The sequence below is a fragment of the Pecten maximus genome, chromosome 18 (genome assembly GCF_902652985.1).
Source record: "Pecten maximus chromosome 18, xPecMax1.1, whole genome shotgun sequence".
In the NCBI taxonomy this organism is placed as follows: domain Eukaryota; kingdom Metazoa; phylum Mollusca; class Bivalvia; order Pectinida; family Pectinidae; genus Pecten; species Pecten maximus.
The window spans coordinates 22,755,150-22,778,275 of NC_047032.1; the positions used below are offsets into that span (position 1 = coordinate 22,755,150).

Consider the following 23,126-nt stretch of genomic DNA (forward strand, 5'->3'; position numbering starts at 1 on the left):
CGGTCCTCACTGTCAGTGTCCCTTTAGACATCGGTCCTCACTGTCTGTGTCCCTCTAGACATCGGTCCTCACTGTCGGTGTCCCTCTAGACATCGGTCCTCACTGTCTGTGTCCCTCTAGACATCGGTCCGCACTGTCTCTGTCCATCTTGACATCAGTCCTCACTGTCTGTGTCCCTCTAGACATATGTCCTACAGTCTGTGTCCCTCTAGACATCGGTTCTCACTGTCTGTGTCCCTCTAGACATCGGTCCGCACTGTCTCTGTCCATCTTGACATCGGTCCTCACTGTCTCTGTCCCTCTAGACATCGGTCCTCACTGTCTGTGTCCCTTTAGACATCGGTCCTCACTGTCTGTGTCCCTCTTGACATATGTCCTCACTGTCTGTGTCCCTCTAGACATCGGTTCTCACTGTCGATGTCCCTCTAGGCATCGGTCCTCACTGTCTGTGTCTCTCTAGACATCGGTTCTCACTGTCTGTCCCTCTAGACATCGGTCCTCACTGTCAGTGTCCCTCTAGACATCGGTCCTCACTGTCTGTGTCCCTCTAGACATCGGTCCTCACTGTCTGTGTCCCTTTAGACATCGGTCCTCACTGTCTGTGTCCCTCTAGACATCGGTCCTCACTGTCAGTGTCCCTTTAGACATCGGTCCTCACTGTCTGTGTCCCTCTAGACATCGGTCCTCACTGTCGATGTCCCTTTAGACATCGGTCCTCACTGTCTGTGTCCCTTTAGACATCGGTCCTCACTGTCTGTGTCCCTTTAGACATCGGTCCTCACTGTCTGTGTCCCTCTAGACATCGGTCCTCTCTGTCAGTGTCCCTTTAGACATCGGTCCGCACTGTCTCTGTCCCTCTAGACATCGGTCCTCACTGTCTCTGTCCCTCTAGACATCGGTCCTCACTGTCTGTGTCCCTCTAGACATCGGTCCTCACTGTCGGTGTCCCTCTAGACATCGGTCCTCACTGTCTCTGTCCCTCTAGACATCGGTCCTCACTGTCTCTGTCTATCTAGACATCGGTCCTCACTGTCTGTGTCCCTTTAGACATCGGTCCTCACTGTCGGTGTCCATCTAGACATCGGTCCTCACTGTCTCTGTCCCTCTAGACATCGGTCCTCACTGTCTGTGTCCCTCTAGACATCGGTCCTCACTGTCTGTGTCCCTCTAGACATCGGTCCTCACTGTCGGTGTCCCTCTAGACATCGGTCCTCACTGTCTCTGTCCCTCTAGACATCGGTCCTCACTGTCTCTGTCCCTCTAGACATCGGTCCTCACTGTCTGTGTCCCTCTAGACATCGGTCCTCACTGTCGGTGTCCCTCTAGACATCGGTCCTCACTGTCTCTGTCCCTCTAGACATCGGTCCTCACTGTCTCTGTCCCTCTAGACATCGGTCCTCACTGTCGGTGTCCATATAGACATCGGTCCTCACTGTCTCTGTCCCTCTAGACATCGGTCCTCACTGTCTGTGTCTATCTAGACATCGGTCCTCACTGTCTGTGTCCCTCTAGACATCGGTCCTCACTGTCGGTGTCCATATAGACATCGGTCCTCACTGTCTGTGTCCCGCTAGACATCGGTCCTCACTGTCTCTGTCTATCTAGACATCGGTCCTCACTGTCTCTGTCCCTCTAGACATCGGTCCTCACTGTCTGTCCCTTTAGACATCGGTCCTCACTGTCTGTGTCCCTCTAGACATCGGTCCTCACTGTCAGTGTCCCTCTAGACATCGGTCCTCACTGTCAGTGTCCCTCTAGACATCGGTCCTCACTGTCTCTGTCCCTCTAGACATCGGTCCTCACTGTCTCTGTCCATCTAGACATGGGTTCTGCCTATATGTGATCCTCTACACATCGGTTTATTTTTTGAAACTTTCGTTGGTACCTTGCCTTTGTCGAGTCGTTGAATGGCAAGACTTCATTAGATAACAATAAATTGACGGGGATAAGTAAGTCATTGTTGTTTGACAGTTCGAGGATTTGGTTTTTTCATGTTAGAAATCTTAAAACAAGATTCCTACTTTGACCGCACCAAATGCATCATATAATTTTGTATATGGCAGCCGAAAGTTTATTACAGGAATGTTTGGCGAAATGTATATCATCGTTTCTTCTAGTATATTATGAAGAAAGTTACGAGTGCCTGGACTGACTAAACATCTTTACACAAATAAAAGTGGGGCTACTTGTTCATGATATTGCTGACAATCTGCAAGATTCTCATCAGCTTACTATCTAGCATAATATCTAGACGAATACAATTTTATTCTTTTCTATCTTGCAGCAAAGCTGACATGTCAAACAGGTTTAACCACATTCTACATCTAGCAAAAGAAAACAAATATGAATAAAGAAATAAAAAAAACCCAACAAAAACGAAAAACAAAGATGGATCTCTAGATAACATGCTATTTGATGTAACTAATCATTATCGACATGGTGAAAAATGTTTGAATTTCGTAAGCAAAATAAAAGAAAGTTATACTTCGCTGTATTTTTGTTGTGATAATACTCAATATAACACAATATAGGCATACATCCCATCTAAACGAGTAAAATAATAGAACATTCTATAATTACAAGCCTTGCAAGAATTTGTATTAATTTTATATAATAAATTCAGCTTCTATTAAATATTGCTAGTTTTTAACAATAACATACCCTTTAAAGGTGCTACCTGTTAAATTCGGACTCCATCCAGTATAAATGTGATACATATGTACCTTTTGCCTCAACCTGAACTATTCCTGATTAATATGCACTCTTATTAGTATATAATGACCTATATAGACGTATACTTTTGAAGCGACTTTAACTGTAAAAATCACTGTTGGAAAATATTACCATGTGTTCTATGAAATGAGGGTGGCTTATAGTGTTACCAATGTTCGTGGCGTTCCGTTCCGATGCATTATGTTACTATCTGATCTCAGAAACTGCTGATGCGACCGTCTCCAGACTGTTTTGGGGGGTTGTGTGGCAACAGAGGGCATTCATGTCTTACAGACAGGAGTTTTTCATTTAATTACGAAGATTAAATCAGTACAAAACAGAAGCAACAATTGCAATATGTACAAACAAGCCGACACCAACAGCTGTTTGTTATTGATGTTGCTACATATTAATGTACAAAAAGACGTTAGTCAAGCACCGTTTTGACACTCCGATGTCGACGATCGTACTGCACAACACACTAACACTAATGTACACACTTACACAGGAAATAGATAACTCGAAATAGACACAGCGTATATTCTAGGTAATGCTCAGTCCTCTTTCAGAATTAGTCAAGGCGTACGCTTTTGTTTCGAGGTCTGTAGTAGCGATACTAAAAATAGATTTCTACTTGACACGTGCAACACAAACCATTCAGAACGATATTGGTACAGGTATCTATATTTTATACAATCTGAACATTTTGGTTCAAGAATAATATTTGGATATCGTTGGATGTATAAAAAAAGATAGGTCATGGGATTAATACAAGGAAGGAAGAAATTATAATTTTGATGGGTATTTTGAACCCAAATAAGGACCATAACTTTTCCAAAAACTATATAGATGAACTTACCAAATGAAAAAAAAACCCAACAAAGTAAACGATACGTCTATTTACATGTATGTCGATTAAAAGACCATGTGTGATTAGATAAATATATATTATGTATAAACTTGATCAATCCAGATTAAAGTTGAGTTTTTTGTTCAAAGAGCTACACTTCACCATTCTCTCATATTGCACCTATTGAGGAGTCGAAAATATCAATTGTTTAAGTACGCACAACGGACATCGACGGACAAAAGACGATTAGACCACTTTATCCACTTTCCATTATTCCCTTCCACTTTCAAGCACTATTCCATCATTGGAACTGGGAAAGTGTTTTAGCTGCCATCTTGTATTTAACAAAAAACAAACAAACAAACAATGTATGGTCAGGACTAAGAATCATTTAAGAAAATAAGTTTGACCTTAATCTCATTGATTGAAATTGTAGGGTTTAAAAGATTACAAATCCTGTACAAGATGGTCGCTGTGGGTGTCATCCTTAACATTCCGACCAATTCTGTGCTCAATTTTATCGGCGGTGAAACAGAAGACATCAGTTAAAAATGCGGAAGACTGACCATGGATGAAGGGCGATTTTTATAGCACACCGACTCATAATGGTGGCTCAAATATGACACTGATATAACAGCAGGGATGTTATGTGTTCCTTTAAACAAGATGATTTTGTGGATTCTGTTTGTATTGCTAATGGCTATTGGAGTTTGGAACAACCTGTTAACTTCGATGACATCTTTTCGATTTTGATTATTCTCTTATCTGCTTCTGTTTCAAATATTGATATATAATCTTTTATGTATTATTAACACACCACATAATCATCCCAAATGATCAAAAGAAATATCTAATAGCCCCTTAACAAAAAGTCAAAATTCAATCATTTTGTTTAAGTACAAGTGTATAGACAAACAAGATTGATTTCCATATTTTATTAATACAGATAAATTAAAAATACATTTGATATCAGAATTAAAAAAACACTTTCTTGAAGCAGGGTGGAAAAGGACTAATATATTTTGTCCTCTTAGAAAATATAAGGCAAACTGCACAATTTATATCAATCGTTAGAATTTACATGGAATGTAAAGTTGTTATGGGAATTTATGAAACTTTGAGTCAATGACTTTCTCTAAAATTGTCGTATGTATATTATATACTTCCAAGTCACATGATTTCCCTTTGCACTGAAATATCGATCAGAACATGGCCGTTCATTTAACTATATTTACATTCTGAGTGTTGATTCTTTATATGCCATTTGACCATGAAAACACTATGAATACAATATGAAACATCGTTTAACGTGCTGATTTCACATTTCACACATTACATCAGTTAGATATCAATACGCCAGAAATAGTCTCCGTTTCAATTCCATAAATTAGGTTTTCTTTGCAATCTAACCAAATGAAACAATTCTAATTTAACACAAATGATTTTATTAGATGTTATTCTTTATTTTTTATGAATAAAAAGCAAAAAAAAAAAAATTTAATTAATTAAATAATAATAAAAAAAAATTACTGGAATTTTTGGAGCGGAAGGAAACGGTTAACGATAGTGCATTGGCGGCATAAAACGGCTGTTTAATTAATTGATCATATTTTCGTATATAGTTATCAATATTTAAGAATTTAAAAATGACTCTGTTCTTTATGTTTTTTTTCCAAATCACCGTAATAAAAATATATGAATTGAATGGATTTTTAAAGACAATTTTCGGCGGTGATAATGAGGGGGAACCAATTCGGTCCCTATATAAACACTGTCGAAACAATATAGACACAGTCGGAACAATAGGATTTCACAGTATAAAACAACATGCAATGCAATAACACAAAGTGTCAAAAACATCAAACATCCTTACAACTATGGTTGGTGACTAAAACAACCAGCAACATAAACATGTGAATGTAAAATCGATAATATATGCAAAAAAAAAAAAAAAAAAGACATTTTCGTACATAAAGTAAGTTAAGGAATATTGACAAAGCTAGGCCCGGATTATAACAGAGTTACAATGACGAATGTAATCACAGTTCAATTATTACCATATGTAAGAAGTATTTATTGAAAAAATGTTCAACACAGTTACGAAACTTTTACTTTTATGGGTCGCATTTCTTATGCAGCACTGGGAAAACTTAACAAGCAAATCAGGTAGGTAAGAAACAATTAGACTACCAATGAAATGAAAGTTCTACCTACTTCGAGTAGATATACCAGGATCAGGACACAAAATCAATAAATCAATCGAAAAGGATCAACTGATGCACATGTAGTAACACTTTTCTGTGAGAAGCCTCTCAAGCGATTTCCATGTTTGTTGCTCAAAATGGACCCCTATTTACTTTTGAAATCCAAAAATCTATGTTAAAACGAATTATTTGGATGTAACGTAATGTGATTTCGTGAAAACGAATTGCTATTTCGATATAAGGAGACATTTCGAAAAAACAATATTGATTATTTCGATATAACGAAATAATACTTCGATAAAACGAAATAGTAGTTCGTTAAAAACGAATTATCATTTCAATAAGGCTCAGAACATGATTTTTAATACCTTTTTTCCTATTTTCCTATTTTGTCGGAGCAAAACATAAGCGAGTCTAGTTTGTATGAAACTAGTGGAACACACTTACTTGGTGCATGTATTATTATAAAATGTTGATTGCAGCTCAAGTAAAGTCCACATGATGTTTTGAGCATGAAATAACTCCTCAAAATTATTTATGCTTAAATCAATATCTTTTTTCATCGCCTAAATAATAAATCTCATACAAGGATAAAAATATTGAAAAAAAAAATGAATAAATAAAACTCGTGTAATATATCTATGTTCAATATCATGCATTCTAGTAAGTTTTTTTGGTTAATGTCGTATATTTAATATGTTACCCCATTGTGTCGAGTCAACGAAGGGATAAAGGCACATTCGTAATCACACTACGTCATCAATGTACCGACTTCATTTATAATCTAATTGTCATTAAACGTCATATATGCATTGGCACCCATCGCTTCTTGAAGAAGTCTACGTGTCAAGCAACTGGAGTCACGATTGAGGTTATGGTTACTGTAAATCAGTTTTCGACCTCCCCGCTCTATCGGATTAATTAATTATTAAATTGTTCTTTAACGCCATACGCTTACAACGCAGAACGCTAATTATGGTGTGTAACTCGGTCATGTAATTCAGTGGTGACGTCATATTGTAACTATCAGTTTGTAATTATAAAACTCTATGTAGTATAATAAGTACATTTGGTGTATTCTTGGTTTTATCATTAAACAATCGTGCGCATATCGTCCAGAGAAATACGGAATACCTAATAATGTATTAGTTTTGCGTACTTAATAATGTGTTAGTTTTGCGTACTTAATAATGTGTTAGTTTTGTATACTTAATAATGTATTAGTTTTGCGTACTTAATAATGTACATATTAGTTTTGCGCAATAACGGGTAAGTTTCGAGATATAACACATTAGTGTTGCAATACAACGCGAATGTAAAATGTTACTTTCTCCTATGAAAATGATTTCAACATTTTCTCAAACGTAATAATCAAAATTTGCATTGTTTTGGTATCTGGTTCCGTTTTTGGACCGTTACCATGCCATTTTCTAATACCGTTTCAAACTCGCAGCACGAAATGGCTCCTTTGGCGGCGAGTTCTTCACGAGAAGCTATTATATACTTAATGTTGTTCTTCTTCCGAGGATCCTTTGGCTTTGATGCGTTTTGATAAGCTGCTAAGAGAGTGTTAGTGGCATCGATCGCGACATGGCCCAATTTTCGAACGTCCCAAAGCATCCAAGGATCGTAAGCGGGACGCCAATATTGCAAATCTGGGAAAAGTTGCCAATCATAGCTTGGAGAGGTTATATAATAATCTATTCCCATATGTGGTTTATCCAACACCCCTCTCTTCGCAGCCCTTTCAATATTCTCCAATGAACTTGTTTCCTCCCGTGTGACATCTGGAACATTCATTTTCCTTCCCGTTAAGAAAAATGTTTTTTTGTTAAGTAGAGGAGACTTGATAATTTCGTGCAAATTTTTGATGAAAGAATTTGTTAAAAGTATGTTTCCGTTAACAAATGCATATAGGCTTGAGTCTGGTTGTAGTTGCATAACTCTTAGGAATAAATCCTTTATAACGGCATCACCTTCGATTCGTCTTAGTACTGGTAGCACCGTCCATCCTAACTTTTCATACTCTTTTAAATCCGGGATGAAATCGTTGGTGAAGAGATAGAGTTTCACGTGAGGTTGTAGTAAAGGCCAATTGCGTAAAGTGTTGTTAAGTACTTCATATCTCTGTGTAAACTTATTCCATGCTGAAAATAATGTGATGGATGGTGCTTTTTCCTTGAGTGATTTTGCAGTTTCGTGAGTTGGTCTTTCGAAATGGGAAAAGAAGTAGAATAATAAAATGCATTGCAGGATGGTAAATCCTATCCAGTACTTCATCGGCATCTTCGTTACACAGGTCATCGTCCTGAAAGTGCAGAAAAACAACAAATTATTGAAAAATCGATTAAAAAACGTTGATAAATAATTGTCCTGTATGCAGATAGTAAGAATGTGCTGTCAAATTCCACGCTTCGTTAATTTCAACTAGATTGTGGATTATTTCTCCTTTTCTTTCTGAGCATTGTTTCTCCTTCCTTCACTCAAAGTTCAAATGATAAAAAGAGAAGCTCAAAATTGTGTAGAGAAGAAATAGATTAAGTGTCATTTTTAGCATTCTTTAAAAAATAATAACATATTATTGGTTTCGATTGTTCCTTGTTACCTTTAATGCCTTTGAATAAATAAGTGTTATATTTTTAAAGTTCCGTTTAAAATGAGAACATGTGTCTGTTATTGTATAACACTAAACAACTAAAACAACACAATTTCCAAATTTTAGTTTAAGTAACATACCCCATGTTTCATTATTCTTGTTGCACGTGCGCATGAGCATTTTGACTCAATGTTTCAATTCTCGTTTTGCACGTAAGATCATTGACTCTATGTTTCTATTTGGCTTCACGTGAACACATCAACCTCTTTTAGCAGATGTAATTGTGAGATAAAAACAACAAAATATATTGCAACACTCTGTTTATTATCACATGATCAGTGAGTCCCTTTGACAGGGGAACATAGTATCAGAAGTGTATTCAGTCCATCAGAAGACGGAAGTGAATCACAGGTATCTTAATGCCATTAACGAATGGTGCCATCATTGAATACCATCTTCTGGGTAAAGCCGGAAACTGAAAGTTACACAGATCATCTGTATTGTCCGTCAACGACACCTGCTTCATTCCAGGTAAATCATTTGCTTTGACGTCGTTTGTTTTTATTAATATCACTTTTAGGCATTGCATGTTTAACACGTGTGATTTTGTCTCGAGCAAATCCACTCTACTCTACACAGGCGCTTGCATACGGTTAGAAAAAAATGCATTTCCGTGACAACAGCCACTCAAATGATAATTTGCACATATGCGTGAATCTGAATATATTCATCATATCGATAGACAATTGAAAAAGATCTAGACACGCTACTGGGGTATATACAATGTCGGTTTAACGTATATTTATCTTTGATCAAGGCAATATTGTAAATTTATTTATCCATAGAATTATGTTAATTATACACATTCTTTGGCAAAGTTTCATTTAATATTATAAATTTCCCATCGTATGTCCGATAAAAAAAACCCACCTGTTATATGGTTCTCCAAACCTATCAAATGTGGAAAACAATTGTTTTCATTCATTCTGTACGTTTATCAAAGATTATTTTAAGGTCTGTATATTTTTTCAATTCTCCCATTTCTTTGTCTCCTTTCTCTAGTTTTTTTATCACAACATATTTGATCAATGTTTGTTATTAATGCCAACTTTATTGTATAATGGACTATTATGAGGAAAACATTATCCGATTTTAATATTTATGACAATATAAATGTTTTAATCAAGAACTGTGCAGAATATCAAATTAATTTGGAGCAGGAAAACTATAATATTTTTGTCAAAATATCTGATTATCTTTGTTTTCTGAATTCTAAAGAAACGGGTTTTTATATGTATCTCATCTTTGATTGTCTCATCAAACGCACTCTTTAGATCTGATTGTCTGCAGATCCACTGTTTTATTTTCAATTTCTAATGGGTGACTTTATACCAATATTTACCCGGAAGAGGGCACAAAGCGTACCTCTCTGGCCTCATTGTCTCCGTACTCATGTCCCGTTGATCAAACACGTTGAAGCAGTCAACCGTGACGCATAAGCAATTTACAGGCAGAATTTATATATAATTTTCAGTGTAACTGCGAAATCTTGGTGAAATAAATTCCTGTATCCGCCCCATTAGAGAAGTGGATTGTCGAGAGGTTCCAATGTTACAACGAATCTTATGGACTAGGAACGAATTTCTAACTCACGGCCATATGGTCAATTGGTGACCGACTTCAATAAGGGAATTTGAATTGTCGTCAAGTTGAAATATAAAACAAAAAGTATGTGTAGATAATTATGTAACGGTTTGGTTGGTTAAGACCAAGATAATTTATTAATCTTAATTTGGCTAAAATTTTATTTTCGTATTGCACACTCAATGATTTTGTTAATGTTTATATTATGTAAGAAAACAATACAGCACATAGTGCTTAATTGAAAAAAAACAGGGATGTAATTCAACATCGTTTTGACAACATTCTATATTTGAAATAATGTACAGTGAAACCCCACTTACTCAAACTCGTGGGGATCAATAGTTCGACGAATACATGGTATTCGAGTAATCCAGTGACGTACATACAGGGTATATATGTCCATGAGTAATCCTAGGCTGGTTCTGGATCGTCAAGTATAGATCTGTCACATCTTTAGTGATACTATTTAACCAGACGTACGCATTGAGAAACGCTACTTATGCAATTATTATGCATGTGGCCAAAATTGATGAGAAATGACAGTAGTTGATAATTACCGATTACAAAATAATAATAAAATACTCGACGAATAGATTGGATTAATGCGACGATTATGAAAATCGGGATAAATGACTGTTGGCAGAATACTGTAAAAGTGAAAATGTTCGCGGCGTCTAAATTTTCGCTTATTTCGCGACAATTAAATCTCCGCGAAATTATCCACACGCGGACATAATAACACGTCAAATATTGACACGCGAATATTTCCACCAAATAAGCTAAATACCATAAAATCCAAGACGCAAGTTCCTAGTGGTATACCATATTTCGGGATATCGTCCGTGACGTGATTTGTGACGGCACGAAAATATCCACACCGCGAACAGTTTGGAAGCCGACTAAGCGAAAATTTCAACGCGCGAAAACATCCACTTTTACAGTACTGTTATTCGACGAATAACGATTCGACAAATCTGGTTCTTTTTTACATTGGATATGTACGAACTCGACCGGGACTAAACGAATTGTTCGACAAATGAAGGGTATTCAAATAAACCGAGTTTGAGTAAGTGGGGTTTTACTACCTATCTGCTAAAGAAACAGGGGTTAAATAAAAACTACATGTATAGATATTGTGTAGATTGTCCAATTGCTTATCAATTATGGTATTCCTTGCATGTTTAGAATGCCGATAGGTTTCTTCTTAAACCCCCTCGACTATAATCGACAGTCTTTATAGTCAGGCTCATGTGTTGTTAACTATATGCATGACGGAACACATCGCCATAACGACACAGGGTAAATACAAAGCTGATACACAGGTACCTTTGACTACCCGTTTTACATGTGTGCAGAACCCCTTGACTAGGACAAGTCTGTGATGCAGTCGGCTGTGAAGGGTAGATGATGTTGCAATACAACATATCATGTGATCAAGCAAACGTATGGTGCACTGGAGCGTACACATTCTCGGATCAGCATGTGCATTGCACCGTGGGGCTAGATATCCTCAAATCACTTAAACCTACAATTTGTACAGTCTAGACTTAATCATGTCAGGACGCACCCCCTGGAGATGATATTATACCTTTAAAAGTAAGGTTTGATAAGAGTTACCATCGGCATTCCGAACATTAACATAAAACCTTACTTAACAAAACTGAAAAGCATGAATTTGCTCAATTGAAATAAATCTATAATTTAAGTTATTTAAATATAGACTCTAATAGAATACTATGAATCTCAATACTGGTGACTGGTGAGTACAAATAACGTTACGGAAATCCGTTCCCGTGCTATTCCGTCCGGACTGTGAGTTTTCCGGACTATCGGCGTCCGGATTATCGCGGGTCCACTGTAACTTGAAAGTGAATTTCTGGTGTTATGTCTGTGACTTTTTGATACTTTGCATTTCCAAACCAACATCTTTATACAAGAATCTTATACTCGAATCTGTCACTATTCCCGCATCTTTTATATGTATTTTTCAAATTTTGATAATTTGGTATATTTCCAAATTAAATTAGAACACCCCAAAATAGGCTTATAAAAGAGAAACATAATTGTTTGAAGAAAACTCCTATCAACATAATTGTTTGAAGATAATTCCTATAAAGTAAATTTCTTATTACGGCTAGTTTAATTAGACTTTGTAAATATATAATCGATTATGTTATGGCATGAATCATAATATGGGAAGAATACTTAATAAATGTTTATGAGGTTTTAGACGATTTACTTTGATAGTATTCATAGGATTATTGTGTAGATTTCCAGCTGAATAATAGAGATACTGTTTTGTCTGGATTTAATTTTACTAACCAATGTATTCAATTGTAGTTTTGATGACTATTCTTGATATATCGTTATTTATAGTGTTAACAGTGACTGTCATAAACAGTGCCATCAGCAAATAATTTGTTTTTTTGTCAATTAATGTCATTACGATATATCATTGGTATAAACAAGGAAAAAAGGAGACCTAAAAACAAATTTTGAAGAACGCCTGCGTCAATAAATTGAATTTCAGAAATAGAAATTAATTAAGTATGTGTTATTTGTTTTTGTATTGCTTTTTTAATCTCATATAATCTTTAATAATGTTCTTGCGATTTTGAATTTTTAACTTGATTTCGGCAATAAATAAATTGATAAACGCTGGAAAATTGGATATATTGTTTAAAGAACTGGTTTCATTACTATTACCTGATATTGTGTTAAATGTTAAAAACTCATTGCTTATTGATTAACCATAAAATAACCGAACTGTCAAAACTCATCAACTATTGGGTTCTCTATGATCATGTTTATTCTAATATTCATAAGAAAATATAATATCATAACATTGTAATATCTTCTAATAAAAAAAACCCAGAACAAACTACATCATGTCTGTAAACCACCCCAGGCCCCTAGTATATCAACAAAAATAAGGTACATGTTCAGGCATATCAAAGCCAATTATGACACATAATGACATATATACAACCTGGTAAATGTTCATCGATTCATTTATTCTTTTTTGGATAACTTTTGATTTCAGACCAAAATGTTACAAGACACTATCCTATATACTATTAATTATTTTATTTGAACCGATAGTTTCAACCATCAAGTTTTATGCCGTGGGCGTCGTCGTCTGCTGCATCAGTTTGCCTACTGTACGTATACGTGACTGTCTTAACACAACACTGGTTTAATTTCAGGACAATATCTCAAGATAATTTGACTCTCTTTTCTATTCAAGCTTATGTATCCCATTGCTGCTTTCAATTGTTATCATATGTAACAAACACATTACTGTAGATGCAGTCGTCAAGCAAAGATCTACCAACACCATTTGACAGATCGGTCAATAAAAAACCCCTGTGATAACGAATCATTATATAATTCTACAGTAGATTGATACGTGTAATACTTATCCGCGTATAATGATTATGTTCGTCTGAGTTCTTATGATATTGAACCATTTAACCTATTTACAGTTATACAACATACCTGTAATTAACGTGGTGTTATGTAGTCTGGATACACCTGGTCTCTGTCAACGGTATATCTATCTGTCACGGCGTCCCGTAGGTCCTCAGCCGGCTATGGTTTGCTAGTGCGCCGCTTACCTCCAAACACCCAAATGAAAAACCACCACAGTCGTCGTCCTCGGTTGATATCACACTACTGGGTTAATTTATAATGTATTCAACAAATTGTGTTCATACAGGGTAAGAACTGTATCGCCTGATTGTTGATGGCATCATCAATATGCATTAGCAATGGTCATGCTAGGATGCCTTTGTTTCACTTTGATAGACGAAAGTTCTATTCAGTGAACCATTAATCAGGACATTTTTCACGGGTCGTCTGCTCAAGGTATAAAACATTCAGGATGTGTCTTCTGCCGCACCTAAAACCGTACTAGTAAAAGAAATGAAATGTGTTTGGTCGATCGAAGTGTAATGTCCTAAATCTCCCAATTCAATTATGCAATATTATCAGAAATTATCCATCAGGCTAGTGAAACGTAAAAAAGGAATTAGTATATTTTTGTAAGCAGGCCTAGACAGACTAATGTAACATAAACAGATTAATTAGTATACTTTGGTATGTTGGCATAGTCAGGCTAGTGTAATTCAAACCTATTAATTAGCATACTGTTGTGAGTAGTCATAGCCAGTCAAGTGTAACGTTAACAGTTTAATTAGTATACTGTGGTGCGTAGGTCTAGTAAGACTAGTGTACCATGAACAGATTAACAAGTCTACTGTGGTATAGACCTAGTAAGATTAGTGTAACGTAAACAGATTAATTAGTAGACTGTGGTGGTATGTAGGCCTAGTAAGACTAGTGTAACATAAACAGATTAATAAGTATGCTGTGGTCAGTAGTCATAGCCAGGCTAGTGTAACTTTAACAGTTTAATTAGTATACTGTGGTGAGTAGGCCCAGTCAGGCTTCTGTAACATCAACATATTAATTAGTATACTGTGGTGAGAAGGCCTAATCAGGTTAGTGTAACGTAAACAGATTAATTAGTATACTGTGGTATGTAGGTCTAGTAAGACTAGTGTAACGTAAACAGATTAATTAGTAAAGTGTGGCGAGTCGGCCTAGTCAGGCTAGTGTAACGTAAACCGATTAATTAGTATAGTGTGGTGAGTAGGCCTAGGCAGGTTAGTGTAACGTAAACCGATTAATTAGTATAGTGTGGCGAGTAGGTCTAGTAAGACTAGTGTAACGTAAACAGATTAATTAGTATAGTGTGGTGAGTAGGCCTAGTCAGGCTAGTGTAACGTAAACCGATTAATTAGTATAGTGTGGTGAGTAGGCCTAGGCAGGCTAGTGTAACGTAAACAGATTAATTAGTATACTGTGGTTAGTGGGCCTAGTCAGGCTAGTGTAACGTAAACAGATTAATTAGTAAACTGTGGTGAGTAGGCCTAGTAAGACTAGTGTAACGTAAACAGATTAATTAGTAGACTGTGGTGGTATGTAGGCCTAGTCAGGTAAGTGTAACGTAAACAGATTAATTAGTATAGTGTGGCGAGTCGGCCTAGTCAGGCTAGTGTAACGTAAACCGATTAATTAGTATAGTGTGGTGAGTAGGCCTAGTCAGACTAGTGTAACGTAAACAAATTAATTAGTAGACTGTGGTATGTAGGTCTAGTAAGACTAGTGTAACGTAAACAGATTATTTAGTATAGTGTGGTGAGTAGGCCTAGTCAGGCTAGTGTAACATAAACCGATTAATTAGTATAGTGTGGTGAGTAGGCCTAGTCAGGCTAGTGTAACGTAAACCGATTAATTAGTATACTGTGGTGAGAAGGCCTAGTCAGGCTAGTGTAACGTAAACAGATTTATTAGTACACTTTGTTTAGAAGGCCTAGTTAGGCTAGTGTAACGTAAACATATTAATTAGTATACTGTGGTGTGTAGGCCTAGTCAGGCTAGTGTAACGTAAACAGATTAATTAGTAAACTGTGGTGAGTAGGCCTAGTGAGGCTAGTGAAACGTAAGTAGATTAATTAGTATAGTGTGGAGAGAAGGCCTTATCAGGTTAGCTTAACGTAAAAAGAATAATAAGTATACTGTGGTAGGTAGACCTTGTCAAGGTATTGTAACATAGACATATTAATTCATGTACTGTGGTGAGTAGGCCTTGCTGAAGGATCTTTCAATGCAGCTAGAACATCGGTATCAATCCCTTCATCCGTTAGGAATGTTTTCAATTGATGGTCACAATTTCTTCGTGTATGAGATTTTTGACGATGATATCGGCTCCTTCTTTTGCTGTAGCTCATCTCTAAAGAGTGATTTTTTTCAGAAGCAAGCACTTTAAAAGGAATATGTAATCATTTCTTGCAAAAATGGGATACATTGGGAAATGAAAGCTGGTTAGCACAGAATCTCTCCAATTTACAAACCATGTACTAGAGATATATGATGGACTGTGGGCTGTAAAGCAGCTTGTGCAAGAAATGTGGTATGTAATCCTTTTAACATTGACGATACTGTCTGGTCGGATGGAGAAAATTTGGAAAAGGGGGTCACATTCCCGATGTCATACGTCATTTTCTACGAATCCAAGTAACAAGAGCATTTCTGTAGACCTATTATTGGAAAATGATCATTTCTAACTTGTATTACTCTTGTTTTTAGTACACGTACTTAAAAACCTAAAACAGTGCTAATGTTCATGTTAGCACATATTGATTATGGCCACTACTACATATGTGTACCATGCGGTACAGATAAATCCTACTCCTAACTATGTAATCTCTTCTGTTGTGAATGGCTATTTATACACAAGTGCCATTTCTAAATCCTGCAATATATCACTACCACATTCAACCAAAAATACTTCGTCGACCCTCCGAACCAGACTCGCAGAATTTAATTATATCGAAGAAATACTAGTTCTCATACATCAACAAGTTTATAACCTGAGCAGTATCTTTAAAATACTTGTGTACATACGGGAAAAAGTGTACTACCTCCACAGACTCTTCCCTCACGTATAAAACGACCACACAAATACACATGTTGAAAATCGCAACTTTAAATGTTCCTACTTCTCAAACACATACCAAAACTGCTTTTCGGTATTTTTTCCCTTTAGAAATGGTGATTTTTTTCGTGAGCAGTCTATGAACATACGAGTGGATAGATGTTAGACTATTCGCACATCAACAATATCTTTTTCATCTTTTTCAGAAATTTCATCTTCAGACAACAACTCACCATTGGCTGAACTAAAACATCTAATTCCAAAAGAAAATACTGCATTTGGAAACAAAATTATTTACTTTGGAGCCACATTACGTCGAAGCAATCAATACTTGGTTGTATGGAGCAAAGAATTGCGTTCACGTATTAGATTCAAAATCAATGAAGGGAGGAGGTCGCCATCTTTTTTTTACCACAGTTGTGCTGAATTTCATTTCCATCTTAAAAAAACTCCGTTCAACATATGTAAAGAAGACAGTTGGAGAGAACTGTGATATATCAGATAACAATACTGTTTTCTAGAGAATATACAAGTAGTAGCTCACTACGTTCCAACTAAATCATACTTTCTGAACCTCACTCAAGACCTATATATTCATAGGTAAATAAGTTCAACCAAACAATGTTCATATAAAGCTGTAAGTTGTCGTTATCACACATATGACACCACAATCGACTATGGCCTGTTAATGATGACTGCATCTCAAATATTTTGCACTGAATGTTTTTTGAATATGCAAATAATCCATCATACTATTTTATGCTACATTGTATATCATCCAGCAAAATGATATATTACATCAAATTAAATATAACAGTTGCAATACCTTTGCTTCAGAGTGGAAGAGAATAAAAAAAACGTTGCAAATTACATTCCGAATTCATATACCTTTACCTTGCTGGAGGACTGTGCGTGGGTAACCTTAAAAACTACATAGATGCTAGTGAAAGATATTATACAGTTTCTTTTCTGGGTCACTCAAACCAGGTAGGCTTATAAATAGAGAATAAACTAAATCATACTTTCTGAAGCTCTCTCAACACCAATATATTCATAGGTAAATAAGTTCAACCAATCTATGCTCACATGAAGATGCATGTTGTCGTTGTCAAACAAATGACACCATAACCTACTCTGGCGTGTTGGAAACTAATTTATAAATTATTGACTGCATCTCAAATAATGTGCACTGAATGTTCTTTAATATGCAAATAACTCATGATACTATATTGATGCTATATCATCCAGCAAAGGGATATATTACATCAAGGAGGAGGAGGACTGTGTCTGGGTAACGTTAAAAACTACAAAAAACTACTACTTCTTGTAAACAGAAACCATTGCGATGAGTAACGACAGTAATAAAAAGATAAGATAACTACAGGTTGACAACATTTAATAAGATATGAAACCTCAACACTATATACACATTAGTTACAATGAACGGATAGTGCAAGGAACCGGATCCGACATCTACTTACTGCACAGCGTTCACGTTCGTCATATATACAAGTGTAAGCTTCTGGTTATATATTCGTAGGTATATTTGTATTGTATAACTATTGATATTGTTACCGATTACAAAATAATATCGAATGTTGCTAATTGTGCAATACAATTAACCACATAGAACAAATATAAATGTCGAGAACCCATTTTTAGTTCACCACTTTATATCGCTATTCCGTAACATAGTTTAATACAAATACATAATCACTCTTGTCAGGACAACGGCTAGTATTTATGTGAAAGATTTACGCTTACACTGATAGACGTGTACATTCAATATATTCATGCTGTTGCAACAGGACGTAACAATACTATCGCTTATCATGTTATTACCTGTTGTAATGATCAGACACCCGTCTCAACACACGTGGTGTTGTCGATATCTGTAGACTGTAGACTAAGTGCGGCATGAAACACAGGTAAAAATATGCCAGACGGAACAGGTGACAGGTGATCGACGATAGATAGGATCAATGATATGATTATGTAAAATCGGGATATATTATTGTTCAAGGTAAACCGGATTATATTAAAGGATTTTATAAGGAATAACGGCTCGACTGATCCGGGGCTATTTTACATAGAATATGTGCGAATTCTGTCGGGACGAAACGAACTGTTTCAACGATAGAGGGGAAATTCGAATACACTGGGTACGAGTAAGTGGGGTTTTGACTGTTAAAGTTATGGTTTCAAAAAAAAAAAGGTTTTCAGGTAAATATAATGTGATGGTTATCCAGTTATTTGACTAAGGTCTAAAGAATCAAATATGGGAAAAAGTTTACATTATTCTTCAGCAAAAAAATGATTTTGAGTGGGATTATATTTTATCATTTTTTTAAACTTTAGTATGACGCTTAGTTGTTAAATGCATCTTCACATTTTGTTTTACTGCCACTTTATTAGGACACTTTTTGACATAAATGATGTCGACACACTGACAGTTTTCACAAGTAGATATATTTACGTCTTCGTATTATATGGATAATCTGATTCTCGAAAAACGTTTCATCGCGTTAGTTTTGCAATAGTAGAATAGTATTTTCTACAACGGAAACGATCCAAACATCTTCACCGGTGTAATAATCACCATATGCATTGTTTTGGTATATGCTTCCGTTTTTGGACCGTTACTGTGCCGTTTACCAATGCCGTTTCAAACTCACAGCACCAGATGGCTCCTTTTTGACCGAGTTCTGAACGGGAAGCTACTATATACTTCATGTTATTGTCGAACGCCCCAGTATCTTTAGGGTAAGGTGCGTTTTGATGTGGTGCTAAGAGAGTGTTAGTGGCATCGATCACGACAAGGCCCATTCTTCGAGCGTCCCAAATCATCCAGGTATCGTAATGGGGACGCATAAATTGCAAATCTGGGACAAGACGCCAATGATAACTTGGGGGAGTTATGTAATAATCTATTCCTAGATATGGTTGATCCAAAACTCCCCTTTTTGCAGCTCTTTCAATGTTCTCCCATGAACTTGCTTCCTCTCGTGTTACATTTGGAATCTTCAATTTCCTTCCAGTTAAGAAAAACGTTTTATCGACAAGTAAAGGAGATTTGATAAGGTCATGTAAATTTTTCAGGAAAGAATTAGTTAAAAGAAGGTCTCCGTTAACAAGTGCATATAGTTTTGAGTCTGGTTGCAGTTGCATGACTCTTAGGAACAAATCTTTTATAACGGCACGACCTTCGATTTCTCTCAGTACTGACAGTACGGTCCATCCTAACTTTTCATACTCTTTTAAACCCGGTATGAAATCGTTGGTGAAGAGATATAGTTTCACGTGAGGTTGTAGTGAAGGCCAATTGCGTAATGTGTTGTTAAATACTGCATATCTTTCTGGGAACGTATTCCATGCTGAAAATAATGTGATGGATGGTGCTTTTTCCTTGAGTGTTTGTTTCTTGAGAGATGTTTCAGTTCCACGTGTTGATATTTCGAATTGGGAAAAGAGATAGAAGAATAGAATGCATTGCAAGACAGCAAAACATATCCAGTACTTCACCGCCATCTTCCTCGCTTCGGTATTCATTCTGAAAGTAATTAAATAAGTATTTATATAACAATGCGAATTCTAATGTTAATGACCGTAGCGACTAAACAACAACTGTTCTGAATACATATGGACAAAATTAGATGATCTGACCACACGGAAACATTGTACGATGTTTACGTGCCGAAATATACGCAATTTAATTCCAATCCAAACCGCCTGACACCTTCAGGTCGCCATCTTTGTTAAAATCAAAGCATCTGTGCGTTTGAAAAAGTCAGTATTGCAAAGCTTCTAAACAATCTTGTGATAAAAAATTGAAGATTATAATAGAAACGAAATATGAATTTTAAAATAATTTGATTTCAATTACTTATGCTTTAGGTTAGCGAATCGTAACAATTATTTACGACGAAACTTTAATCTTACACTCAATACTGAACATAATATTTCTGTTTAGACATTCTTTTAATTTCTTTGACTTCATTACATTTTAGGTCCTTATTCAAATTTCCCAATAAATTCGCGGGAAATGAATTTGATGACGTACCCGGAAGCCCACATGATATTAGAACGTGACCCGGAAAACATGACAATAATAAAAACAGAAGATCATTGAACATTGCCGGATTATTTTCGCATTTTTGGAGACACCAATGTGCTAAAATACAATGGAAGGTAACACTGATTTAGTTCATAGCTATCGTGTCAAGTAAAACGAACAGTTATTGCGAAAATAGCAGTATTTGCTTCATCTAGTTGGGCTAGACCTACTTTCGTTACAGTTTACGAATATTGTCATATAAATCTTCTCAACCACATTCGTACTAATAACTTAATCGGTGGATTTTTCTATTAAGAATGCTTGTACTTCTCATGTACAGTGTATCTTTGTTTAAAATTGAATGGTCTGCAGGTCTGATCTGACTACCCTCAGCTGACCCTGACCACAGGGCCACGTTGATATCGTATCCTTTTGTAAATACTTCATGATAAATGTCTGTGTATACACGATAGATTCGTCTGGACAGAGACATATACACATATACACGTCTCTGATCTGGATTACTACAACTTTTCTATCTTCTGGCAGAGACGTGTATATGATATACACGTCTCTCCTTCTGGGACGTTGTGTCTCCACTAGAGTTCATCATAACCTGTCTTTCTACTCTATTACTCATAACCTGTCACAGGTTTACTGGTTATGAGTTACAGGGTAAACATACATACATGTACATGTATCAAGTGTGTCACAGGTTATAAGTCATAGGTAAACAGACATGTACATGTAGCAGGAGAGAGAGAAAACGTAGTAACGAGACCGGGGCTCGAACCCAGGACCCTTTGAATTCTAGACGGATACTCTACCACTGAGCTACCTGGTCGCCGATGATCAACCTAGTCTAGTTCCGCAATATTCCTCCCTTCTTTTATCAAATCGTCGCCCCCAAAGACAACAAGTTCGGATGTCCCGTTGCTTTAGCATCCTCCCAATCCTTTTAAACAAGGATTTGCAAGCTCGCAAAATATGTAACAGGGGAAAGATAGTAGCCAGACCGGGGTTCGGACCCGAGGCCCTCCGAACTCCAGACATACACTACCACTGAGCTACCTGGTCGCTGATCGATGATTCATTCATTTTCATGAAAGAATCCCAAATTAGCTTAGAGGATGATAAAATTAATTTATATCGATGCTTCCACTACAGATCGAATTTGGGAACTCTGGATAACTACTCTTTTGCTCAACCAACACACATGTACTCGATATCAAAATAAATGTTTGGTTATGTTTTGTTTAACGTACAACTTCTCAACAGGGGTCATTTATAATTATTGACGGCCTTTCCCGATAGTGACTTGTATGTGTGTGGTGTATGTGTGCATTACTACATGTTTCAGGAGTCTGCGGTATATGTTCATGTTTGTCTTCTTGTGGTATTAATGTGAAAAACTTTTAAATTGTTTAAGATTGTTCCAGCACTGGCAACCGATGTCTTTCCCTAGGTTGTCATTTACGTACGCAACAGGTGAGGCCGTTATCAAGTGCGAACACAGCGTTATATATGGGGCCCTTTATTCCCGATTGTAAAAGCTTATACCATACGCATTTCCTGTCAAATGCTTTACGTCGGTCTATGTAACACGAGTACGTCGATTTATTGGCATTTATGCGGTTCTTTACGACACTATAAAGCGAGTAAGAGTACACAGGTAAGAAAGATATCAGGTGACTCCTATATGCATGACGGAACACATCGCCATAACGACACAGGGTAAATACAAAGCTGATACACAGGTACCTTTGACTAACCGTTTTACAGGTGTACAGTTCCAGATCCACCCCCCAATAAAAAACTAAATGAAAAGGTTCACTAAAATAATAATAAAATATGATTAGTCGTTCTGCACAGGTTTGTATTAAGTTTTGCTTTGTATTGCTTGCTTCACAGGAAAACACATGCATGATTATGATTGGAGTTGTCATTGTGGTTCATCAATGAGTTATAATGTATTATTTCATACTTTGACATGCCACGTTGTCACATAATTCTACAGTAGATGTATACACTTGTCTGGGTTCTTATAATATTACACCATTTAACCTATTTACAGTTATACAACATACCTGTAATTAACGTGGTGTTATGTAGTCTGGATACACTTGGTCTCTGTCAACGGTATATCTATCTATCACGGCGTCCTGTAGGTCCTCAGCCGGCTATGGTTTGCTAGTGCGCCGCTTACTCCAAACACTCCAATGAATATGTTTCTAATAGAGAAATACCTACCAGAAGCTTCGTCCTCGGTTGATATAACTCTTTTAGGTTGATGATTAATAATGTATTCAACAAATTGTGTTCATACACGGTAAGAACGCCATCGCCTGATTGTTGACGCCATCATCAATATGAATTAACAATAGTCATGCTGGGTGCCTTTGTTTCACTTTGATAGACGAAAGTTCTATTCAGTGAACAATCGATCAGGTTATATTTCACGGATCGCCTGCTCAGGGTATAAAGCATTCAGCATGTTGCTTCTGCCGAACCTAATACCGTATTGGTGAAGAAAAAGAAATGCATTTGGGTGTTCGATTTGTTGA

At 36.5% G+C, this 23,126-nt stretch overlaps 2 protein-coding genes across 2 annotated transcripts; both read right to left on the bottom strand.

Annotated features, from left to right (window-relative positions):
• Nucleotides 1-4,482: 4,482 nt before the first annotated feature.
• Nucleotides 4,483-13,823, bottom strand: LOC117316746. The gene is made up of 2 exons (XM_033871507.1): nt 13,505-13,823; nt 4,483-8,074 (listed from the first exon to the last, which is right to left on the bottom strand). The coding sequence occupies exon 2, from the start codon at nt 8,068-8,070 to the stop codon at nt 7,138-7,140; it is 933 nt and encodes a 310-aa protein (XP_033727398.1). The 5' UTR covers nt 8,071-8,074; nt 13,505-13,823; the 3' UTR covers nt 4,483-7,137.
• Nucleotides 13,824-17,887: 4,064 nt separating this feature from the next.
• LOC117316930 lies at nt 17,888-22,925 on the bottom strand. The gene is made up of 2 exons (XM_033871707.1): nt 22,650-22,925; nt 17,888-20,058 (listed from the first exon to the last, which is right to left on the bottom strand). Exon 2 carries the CDS (start codon nt 20,055-20,057, stop codon nt 19,104-19,106), a length of 954 nt encoding a protein of 317 aa, XP_033727598.1. The 5' UTR covers nt 20,058; nt 22,650-22,925; the 3' UTR covers nt 17,888-19,103.
• Nucleotides 22,926-23,126: the final 201 nt, after the last annotated feature.